This window comes from Canis lupus, chromosome 1 (assembly GCF_011100685.1).
Source record: "Canis lupus familiaris isolate Mischka breed German Shepherd chromosome 1, alternate assembly UU_Cfam_GSD_1.0, whole genome shotgun sequence".
In the NCBI taxonomy this organism is placed as follows: Eukaryota; Metazoa; Chordata; class Mammalia; order Carnivora; family Canidae; genus Canis; species Canis lupus.
In genome coordinates this window covers 120211983-120222748 of record NC_049222.1, presented here as the reverse complement: position 1 = coordinate 120222748, position 10766 = coordinate 120211983, and the positions used below count along the sequence as shown (strand labels likewise).

General features: G+C 46.4%; 1 protein-coding gene across 12 annotated transcripts in view; it reads right to left on the bottom strand.

Moving 5' to 3' along the window:
• Positions 1 to 1266: 1266 nt before the first annotated feature.
• Positions 1267 to 10766, bottom strand: part of ANKRD27 (ankyrin repeat domain 27) — a 53701-nt gene continuing 44201 nt past the window's right edge. For 8 of the 12 annotated variants that reach the window (XM_038529496.1, XM_038529493.1, XM_038529498.1 and 5 more), the window contains 7 exons: positions 8071 to 8268; positions 6984 to 7103; positions 6484 to 6645; positions 5280 to 5391; positions 3911 to 3989; positions 3663 to 3735; positions 2395 to 2631 (listed from right to left, as the gene is read on the bottom strand). In XM_038529496.1, coding sequence (XP_038385424.1) covers positions 2395 to 2631; positions 3663 to 3735; positions 3911 to 3989; positions 5280 to 5391; positions 6484 to 6645; positions 6984 to 7103; positions 8071 to 8268 — 981 coding nt within the window. The other 4 variants (XM_038529491.1, XM_038529492.1, XM_038529494.1 and 1 more) reach the window with 3 other exon arrangements.

Genomic DNA, 10766 nt, shown 5'->3' with positions numbered 1-10766 from the left:
AGCACCTAGCATTCCTGAATAAACAAATGAGTGGAATGGTTACGTCAAACTTTTTTAAAAGGGACAAAATCAGTCAAATGTAAGTTTCACTCGGGGATTTTAAAGAATCCCAATTACAAGTGAACTTTGCTTTTGGTCTCATTTACATAAAAACCCTGGAGGGAGGCTCAGCAAGTTGTGTTAACATGCTTCTTCCTACAGAATAACCACTGTCCTGACAGCAGATGCCTATATGAATGTGTTTAAATGGTCAAACCCGTCCTGTCCTCCAGAGACACTTGAGAATGGAAAGATAGAAGCTCTAGAAGGCGGAAAAGGGGGGTGGAGTACGTTTTGGCCTCGGAAATGAGGAGTGGTTATTCTGAGCTTCCTAATTGACAATACTTTGAATTCAAAACATACTTACACAGAAATTTGGGCATTACCAATTTGAGTTGTCAAGTTTAAAGTGGGAAAGCAATTGGAGAAAAACATGTGTTTTTAAAAGAAATCGAGGTGGTCATTTCGGGTGGCTCACCCTTCCGATGACCAGAGTAGCTCAAGAAGCAGTTTGTCCCCTAAAACTGTCTCATTCAAGGTATTTATGTCTCCAGGAGACCCTGGAAACTGCCAATTTGGATGACCCCGCCAAGCAGGCCTCAACCACAGCTCTGACAGTGCAAGCATCAGCCCCATTAACTTCTCTTGACCCTGTTTCCTCCTTTGACAATTTTACCAATCGGGGCAATTGTTAGAATCAACTAGGAGTAGACCTAAAAGTTTTCAAGATTATATTGTACCACCCCAAAAAATCAGGTGATACCAAATGTGTGTATTTGCAACTTGGCTGTGTTGATAAACTGCACAGGATACAGTTTCCTAATTAGGGTGACCGTGAACCACAACAACTGGCCGACACAGGCAGTTTTGTTTTAAAACTGGTGAAAAGGAAGAAAAATAAATCAGGACAAAGGAGTCTGCAAAGCAACCGTGCTTATTTCTGTTTGAGCTAAAAAGCTGTATTACATTCATTTTTGTTCTGATTTAAAAGCCTTTGCTATTGCACCTACTAGATTGTCAGGCCTAAGCAGGGGAATGGATAAGGGTCTGCTCTGAATGATGCAGTTTACATATTTAAGGGACATCTAGTAACTGAAATACACACATCCATCCAGTGGGGGATGATCGTTCCATACGCAGAGCGCATGTTTGTAGCAGACAGGCTGAGAAATGCCCCCCCCCCCTCAATCTCCAGAGCAAGACATTAAAAAAGTGCACCATGACACGCTCAAGAATCATAAAGTTTACTGTTTCTTTCCCATCATTTGGCACATATCCAAGGCACATTAGAAAATTAGAAATCATAAATTACTTTGTAGAAAAATAATCAGCCCCTCCCTTCTATACATACACAAGTATTTCCAAGAACATGCACAGAACCATTTCCATATTACAAAGTTATTTGAAAAGGTAGGTACTCAGGACAAACCCATATCTGCGGCTGTAGACCAATTAGTAACATAAAAAAATAAGAGTATAATCTATAGAAATTTATAAAAAGGAATAAATGGCAATAAGTTCTAACTGAAAGTAACTCTGACCTGGTTTGTGCTGCAAGTTTTGAATCGGAATCAAAAGACTAAGAAAAGATGTGCCAAATCTCTCTAGTTCAGTAACCATCTATCAGGAATGATGTCTAAGGGAGGTTTTTAACGGACGGGGATGTCTCGAGAGACACTGATACAGGTGCATGTGTGCAGTGATCAAATATCTGTACTTACTCTGTTGGAAGAAAAGTCACACGCAACTTTCCCCACATACACAGCGTAGTAGAGGTCATAAATGTCCTTTTCACTAAGATGAACATCACAATGGCATGTAGGCATCTTTGGGTTCAAGTGCTGCTTTGCAAAGGAACGTTTCCCAGGTCCTCTTGTCCGTTCCCCCGTGTCGCTTTGGCCCGGCCTCCACAACCATGGCACCTCAACTGCTTCCCCACAGCTTATCCCAGAAGGAGGAATTCTTTCAGCCTGTGGTTTGCTCACTTGTCCACATCACGGAGGTTAGCACCTTTCGTTAGGAGGAGGTCAGAATCTGGTGACGAAACCTCGCCCGGTAGCCAGGGAACCCTACTGCTTCAGCAGAAACGTTCGCCTGCTCTCAGGGATTTGGACCCCACTGGAACTGGTGTGTGTTCCTTTCCCAGGGAACGCGTGAGCTTAGGAGAGGAAAGACGTGGTGATCGTTTTCTTGGTTGCATTCTTTCCCTCGGCCACAGAAAAACTTTCAGGAACTTTCTGCTCTTCTTGCAAATCCAACAGAAAGCCCTTTTCTCGTTCTCAGCCATGTTCCCGCTGGGCCCCTCCTTGCCGAGGACCCACTTCTTGGCAGCCGATGTAACAACTGCTATCACCGTTAAGACTGGGAAGCGGTATCGGCCTCTGGGGATGTGCTTGGGTTGCCGGCGGAGCCTGGGCTCACGGATACGACTGGGTCCTCGACTGTGTGTCTGCGCAGCATCCGCCTGTTGGCAGGAACGCTTTGTTTCGGTCCAGGCCTCTCGGGCCGATTGCCGCCTCCTCGGTCAGCAGTCTCAGATCTGCTCTGGTCTGGCAGGTTGCTCTGTCTGCCTGTGACTGTTTGCCTCCCTGGCTGAAGAAACGGTACAATTCAAGCAGTTCATTTGCACTGCACTTTAAACAAGAAACCACACAAGCAAGAACAGTGCTCTTGGGTGCTTCTTGCCACCCAATGTGCCATTGGTACCTTCTGGGCATAATTTTCAGCTGTGACATCCCCAGGGGGACAGTATGGCGTGTGCGTACGCCATGCATCAGACACCACCTGTCTGCACATTTAGTCTTTATGACTCGTAACAAGTGTGCACTAATCGCTGCCCCCGTTTACAGCTGAGGACACGGGATCGGCAAATGGAAGCAACCTGCCTGACGTCCCCATAGCTCACAAGAGAAAAGCACTCAGTGGAACCCGAGCAGATTTCAAAGTTTGCGGGTTTCCCATGCAGCAACACATCTGTTAGCAAAGTCATGAAAGGTCACAAAGCAGATTGAAATTAGTCGTGTTAACAAACATCGCTTTAGTCCTCTACAAGATTTCGGACTTCGGTATATCTGCTTCAGCGAGCCTATGCCACACAGGCTGTGAAGTCTGCTTCTCGTCAACCGTCATATATCACGAGGAGCAATAAGAAAAGTCACATTTCTGAGAAGAGTCACCTAATAGTACAACAGAATGTAAAGCAAGCTTCTCTTTATCAGCGAGTGGGTAAACTGTGCTGTAGGAGGACAGCCACACGCGGACTTGTCCACAGGAGCAGCTCTAGGCCACATCTGGAGAAGTGTCTGCCCATCTACATACGAACTCGGTTTCTTCCTGACATCAATGATTCTCACACTAGCGGCAGCTGAGCTATTTCGCCAGGTACACACACCGTGCCCCGCTGCCTCTCTCCACGCGTGCCCTTATTTCCCGTTTTCCCCTTCACTCTACGTTCTCAATAAAGGGAGTGTGTACTCTTGGCTGTCCCGCTAATGAACTCACCTTAATTGTTAGCTCTCGCAAAGAAGGGAAGCATGAAATGAGAAATGAGTGCGCCGTGGATTTGTTTTGGAAAAAGCCAGGCATTAAGAAATATGATGATGAGCCAGCGCTGAACAACTCACCTCATGCAGAGAGTCTTCAGTAAAATTAGGGACACTTCTATCTCTTGCCAGAATCTCCCTTGAAGTCCTTCCCCTGAAACCCAAAACAAAGTAAAATCGGGGTCTGAAATAGTGGTGTGAAGCACCCGGCTGGCCACCAGGTGGCAGCATTTGGTGGCCGCAGACTTTTCTTTAACCCACCGACGGGGCCTGCGTTGTAAGTAAAGTAGGATCGAAAGCACAGAAACCAGCTCAAATTTTATACTCACTTAAACTGACCACCTGAGGGGACAAAGTAAAACTGTCTGGTAAAAGGTTCATCTGGCAGGTCATACATTTTTGAGTTCCCTGTAGACAGAAAAGGACAAACCTTTGAAAACTTCCAAAGTAGTCTAAGAATTGGTTTAAAGTCATAGCATAGGTGCAACCTTCCAATTTTCTTAGTTTAACAAAATTTAGAAAATTAAGCACTGCTGTTTGCTTAAAGAAACGTATCAGTAGCGATTTATTACCACGTGAAGCCCCATGGAAAGGAAAGACACGTCTTATTAATACACACGGATATTCTCCAGCGACAGGCAGCTGTGGTCAGACAGCCTCAGGATTATCCAGAGACAGAAGTGGGTTTACTCACATCACTGCACTACAAACAATTTTTTTTAAAGATTTTATGTATTTATTCATGAGAGACAGAGAGAGAGAGAGGCAGAGACACAGGCAGAAGGAGGAGCAGGCTCCACGCAGGGGTCTCCAGAATCACGCCCTGGGCCGAAGGTGGCGCTAAACCGCTGAGCCACCCAGGCTGCCCTACAAACAATATCTTTAAAAAAACAATTAAAAAGAAATAGAGTAGAGGGACACCTGGCTGGCTCGGTCAGTGGTACAGCACGTGACTCTTGATCTCAGGCTTGTGAGTTTGAAACCCACTGCTTACAAAAGAAAAAAAAATCTTAAAAATTAAAACAGGAACACTTGGGCCACTCAGTGGTTGAGCATCTGCCTTTGGCTCAGGACGTGATCTTGGAGTCCCGAGATCGAGTCCTGCATCGGGCTCCCCGCAGGAGCCTGCTTCTCCCTCTGCCTGTGTCTCTGCCTCTCTTTGTGTGTCTCTCATGAATAATTAATGAAATCTTTAAAAAATAAATAGAGCATGGGCCCTATCTAGACTATAACAAAAAACTTCAGCCCTATCCACGTCTGCCAACTACTCTTCTAATTACCAATAATCTCTATACACCTGCAAATAAAATTTTAAAAATGAATGAACGAATGAATGAATGAATGAATAAAAAACCTTTAAAGTTAGCGGGAAATGCTGCACCCCAGATGTCCAGGAAATGCTTAGAAAAAGGCCTGGATCTGGGCCATGCGGCATGCAGAACCTCCCAGAGGCTGCTCCTCCTCTGCAGGTGGCAGGGAGGCTGAGTGGCCACCTCACTCCCTTGGGAGGCATGACCCCCAGCAACCAGAAAACCAGGAGCAAAACAAGCTGCTGAGCTAGGCAGTAACGGACGGCTCTTCAGGTGCCCGTCTCCTGCCCCGAGTCATGAGTATAATGACATTCTACGTTCACAATTCAATCAAGGCTCACAAATTTCCCAATAAGCCCACACTGAGAATCAGAATGTAACTTCTTACATTTTTTCCTGATCTTAACCGTCACGTACTCCTTGCGGTCTGTTTGGCCCACGTCGTCCACGGACGCCACACAGCTCGGTACCACTTGAAGTAATTCCATTATTTTTGAGTTCTACAATTTGAAAGGGAGAAGGTTAACAGTAATATTTTTCACTCTTAGCAGGTTATTGCCTGGTTTTGACCTGTCAGTCTTGGTGCCGCTGGGCAGAAAGGCAGACGAAGCTGCAGCCACAGGGCCTCGAGGGGAGGAGCAGCCCTGCCCCAGGGGCCCGGGATAACGGGATCTCTTATCGCAGTTACCATGAGGCCCAGCACATAGTAAGTACTCAATAAAAAACACTCATCTTTATCATCAGTTGAGAAAGTTGCTCAGGGAAGGTTTAAAATATTTCAATTCTGTGAAGAAATGTCACAGAATTTGGCTCAGGGCGTGATCCTGGAGTCCCGGGATCGAGTCCCAGGATCGAGTCCCACATCAGGCTCCCTGCTTGGACTCTGCTTCTCCCTCTGCCTATGTTTCTGCCTCTCTCTGTGTCTCTGAGTAAATAAATAAAATCTTTAAAAAAAAATGTCACTGAAAAATAATGTGATGAGCCTATGAGTACGTTGGGTTTATGGGGACTTTTTCATGACACCAGTGTCCTTTAACGGTCCTACTAGCTGTATATCCAGAGTCGAAAATGAAAACACTCAATGTGAAAATGGGGACAGGAGACAGCTCGCTTCTCCCAGGAGAGGAAGCTTCTCCTCACCAGTTCTCTGTGCAAACACCCACAGCGCTGGAAGGAGGGGGGAACTGGTCATCCAATCCCCTTACACGGAGAATAACTCAGGGAGTCTTAGAACCACCAACCAACCAAATTTCTCCATTGTGCTAAGACCCCAGGTGCCCAGTGCAGGGAGGGTGAGCCCAGAACACGGCCTCAGCTTGCTGCTTCCCCGTGAGCACCTGATGGCTCGTCCCTGGGCCAACCAGGGCACCCGCACCTGCAGTTACTGGGGGCGGGGGGCACCTCTATGCACCCCTTCAAAGGCAAGCCCTGAAAGACTGGCTCCTGGCTCCCCGGGCAGGCCACCTCTGACCCAGGGACCAAGGACTGATATTTAGCCACACTGACAGACTCCAAGCGCAGCGATTCGAAGGTCGGCCACGGCCTCATCGGATGTGGTTTAACCACAGGGAATCCCTGAAGCGCCCACTCACCTGTTCAGCACAATCGATGGCGGTGCACTGCCGCTTGTTCACCACCTGAACTGATGCCCCATGAAGCAGAAGCAGCTCCACCACGAAGACGTGCTTTTCTATCACCGCCTCGTGCAGCGCTGTGTTACCCTTATTGTTACAGATGTTGATGGAGGCCCCGTGCTAGAAGGAGAAACCGTGTAATCAAAAGGAATGCCAGAGGGGCGCCTGGGTGGCTCAGTCGGTTAAGCGTGCAACTCTTGATTTTGGCTCAGATCATGATCTCAGGGAGGTGAGATCGAGCCCCGTGTCAGGCTCTGTGCTGGGCATGCAGCCTGCTCTAGATTCTCTGTGTCCTTCTCCCTCTGTTCCTTCCTCCCCACCCCCGGCTAGCACATGCTGCTCCCTCTCTCTCTCAAAACAAAAGCAAAAGCAAAAACAAAAACAAAAGGAATGCCAGAAAACAATGAGGACCCCACTACTGACGAGTATCAGCAGCTCCAGGGCTGGGGGGCCCTTACCTGTAACAGCAATGCTGCAACTTCGTGGTAGCCGTTGGAACAGGCGTAAATGAGGGGTGTGTTTCCACTTATATCCTTTTTATTGGGTTTTGCTTTAGAATCCAATAGACACCTCACCACCTAGCCCAGAGAAGACAAATTTTCAACTTTAATTAAAGTTATAGAAGAAATTCTTTAACTTGACATCCTTACGACTTTCCCCTAAGTTTATTTGGGAGGCTCTTTAGACACGCCTGACTCAGGAGAACACAGACCAAGTGAAGCGGGGCGCAACGGACATTTGGTGAGGGTCTCCTCCACCAGGCAACGTGCTAGTGCAATTTTTTTTGTCCATGTCATGTGACCTGCCCTCTGGAGGGCTGGAATTATTACTCTAGTTCTACAGATGGGATAACTGATGTTTGAAGTGCTATGCGAGCTGTTACAAGAGAGATGGAAGACCTGATTTGGTTCCTGTCTTTTATTTTTTAAGGAAGCACCACACCCAACATGGGGCTTGAACTCACGACCCTGAGATAAGTGTCACATGATCTAACCAACTGAGCCAGCCAGGCACCCCTGGTTCTTGTCTTTTAAAAGCTTATGGTAGAGCTAGTGAGGGAAAAAATTTTTTAAGTTGGTAATTTTCAAAAAGAAATCTAGGACTTTGAAAAACTCTATCACTTCACAATTCTCTCTTGCACCCCCTCCATAGGGCCATTCTCTATAAAGTACTAAAGTGTCGGACAAAGGCCAAGGGCTTGGGATGAAAGGTGCAAGGCTGTAGGTAGAGCCCTCGATGACCAACACCCAAGCACCAGAGACAGCTCCTGTTGGGGTCAGAAACAGAATGATGGCCTCTGTGCCACCGAGAAGTGAATGGCCGTGAGGTGGGGGGCGGGGAAGGGAGGGGGAAGGCCCACCCCCAGAAGCTCCAGAGGTCTGTGTGCCGGTATGGAGCAGTTCTGCCATGTGCAGCACAGAATCTCAGTGCCGGGAGGAAGGAAATGTGTCTGTCCTCTGGGCCAACACCCCCTCTGCCTCTGCAGCATTCCCACCAAGCATAGTTCTAACCCAAAGCCCTCTGCCCAGGAGACAGAACCCATACCTGAAAGTGGCCCTTCTGGCAGGCCAGGTGGAGCGGGACAGCTTGGTTTACGTTTCTGGCACCGGCATTGGCACCGTGTTTCAACAGGAGGGGGATGAGGTCCGCCCGACCGTGCAGGGCAGCAACATGCAGCGGGGAGGTGCCGTCCTGGTTGGTCACATTTACACCAAGCCCGCTGGCAGGAATCTTTGCCAGCTTCTAGCAAATGCAGAAGATGGAGACAGAAATGTCATTAGTATTTAAGACACTGGGCTGAAGGAATTAAAGCCATCTGTCCCCTGCAGCCCCTGTGCAAAATTTAGGGTCACGGTGGGACCCAGAATCGGGTTGCCCACAGGTGAATTCCTACATCTCGAGAAAGGTAAGGTATACCAAAGATTACGTGCACCTCCAAGAGCAAGCCCCCTGGAATGATGCCCTCTTTATGCCAAAGCAATTCAATGGGAAACAGAAAGTCTGCTCAACAAATGGTGTCCGAACAACAAGATATCCACATATGGAAAAACTGCACATCAACCCTTAGCTCACCGCACACAACAATTAAAAATTCATCACAGACCTAAACGTTGACAGCTGCAGCTATAAAGTTCTTGGAGTGAGTACACAAGAAAATCTTGGCAATGCTGTGATAAGTAAAGATTTCTTAGATGAGACACAGAAAAGCAAAAGCCATAAAGGAACAGTTTGATAAACTAGACTTAATGCAAATTTTATATGGTTATTCTTTGAAAGACACAATCAAGAAAATGAAAAGGCAAGTCACAGAGTAGGAGAGAGTGTGTGGCATGTACCAACCAGAATTTAATAACAACAAGAGATTCTTATAACTCAATTAGACGATATGAATTTGTAAAAGAAGGCAAAAGATTTGGAAAGAAGAAAGATACATGTTTATATTGGGGAGATAGTCTGTGGATTCACAATGGTTTTAAAATCAGTCATGCCAACAGAAGAACAATCAGCAATTAAAAGGACAAACGAAACATTTATTAGCCATACAAGTGAAAACAAACATTAAATCGTGATACTGAATCCCACATTTCGATAATAAAATTACTATGTCGGTGTCCTGGCCAGGGATGAAAACTTTGGTTATCCAGCTCACTTTCTGATGATTAAAAAGGTTCTCTTGGCGAAAAAAACATGCTAATTAAAAGGGTGAATTTTGCTGCTTGTAAATCGTACCCCACAAAATAAAGAACAAAGAGATGAAGAAGTAGGGAGAAAAGAAATGCAATGAAACTGCACACGGATAGGAATGGCTAACGTTGAACAGTCACAAGGATGTGAAGCAACTAGAACTCTCACACTGGTGGCAGGAATGGAAAATGGAAAATCACCCTGGAAAACTGGAAGCTTCTTATCAAGTGACACACACACTTACTGCACAATCCAGCACTTAATTACGCCCCGAGGTATTTACCCAAGTAAACATACATTTATATAAAAATGTGTTTACAAATGCTCACACTAGCTTTCTTCACAAAACCCCAAACAGGAAAGTACTGAAATGTTCATCAACAGGTTATTAGATAAATTATAGTGTATTGAACAAAAGACAGCAATAAGAAGGAAGGGCAGGCGACCCGGCGTGGATCTCAAAACGTTCTGCCGAGGGAAGGAAGCCAGACTCAAAAGAGTATGTACTGTCTAGTTTCCATTCACATGAAGTTCTGGAAGATGTCAGCAAGTCTGCAATGACAGAGAGCAGACCAGGGGTTGCCTGGGACGGGGAGGGACGAGGGGAGCAAAACTTCAAAGCAGCCCAAGAAAACCCTCAGAAGTGATGGAGTGTTCTGGATCGGGGCTGTGGTGACGGCTTCATGGCTTTACACATCTGCAGAAACTCATCACATTGTACACTGCACACGGGTACACTTTACTGGGTGCAAATTCTACGTAAGGGTTTGTTTCAAATATTTTATTGATTTATTAATGAGAGAGAGAGAGAGAGAGGCAGAGACACAGGCAGAGGGAGAAGCAGGCTCCATGCGGGGAGCCCGATGCAGGACTTGATCCCAGAACCCCGGGTCATGACCTGAGCCGAAGGCAGATGCTCAACCACTGAGCCCCTAGGCGTCCCTCAACAAGGGTTTTTAAAACAAACACCCTAGAGGTGCCTGGGTGGCTCAGTTAAGCGTCTGCCTTTGGCTTAGGGTATGATCCCAGGATCCTGGGATCAAGTCCCTCAGCAGGGAGTCTGCCTCTCTCTCTGCATCTGCCTCTCTGTCTCTCTCTGTGTGTCTCTTTCTCTTGGTCTCTCTTGTGAATAAATAAATTCTTTAAAAACAAAACAAAATAAACACTCTAAACACACCAGTGAGCTAGAAGAAGGTGAGGCCAGGGGGTGGTTAGCTAAATCACAGATGTGAAGCAATTTCCACATAAATGTTTTTTTTATGTCTTTTTGAGAAATTTCAAAACCAGAAAAAGAGGTTTTAAAAAAAAGCAGAGAGGGCAGCCTGGGTGGCTCAGTGGTTTAGCGCCTGCCTTTGGCCCAGGGTGTGATCCTGTAGTCCTGGGATCGTCCCACATAGGGCTCCCTGCATGGAGCCTGCTTCTCCCTCTGCCTGGGTCTCTGCCTCTCTCTCTGTGTCTCTCACGGATAAATAGATAAAATCTTTAAAAAAAAAATAAAAAAGCAGAGAACTAAGATTGTATCCAATAAATCCAGCAGTTATTTTAACATGTAATCC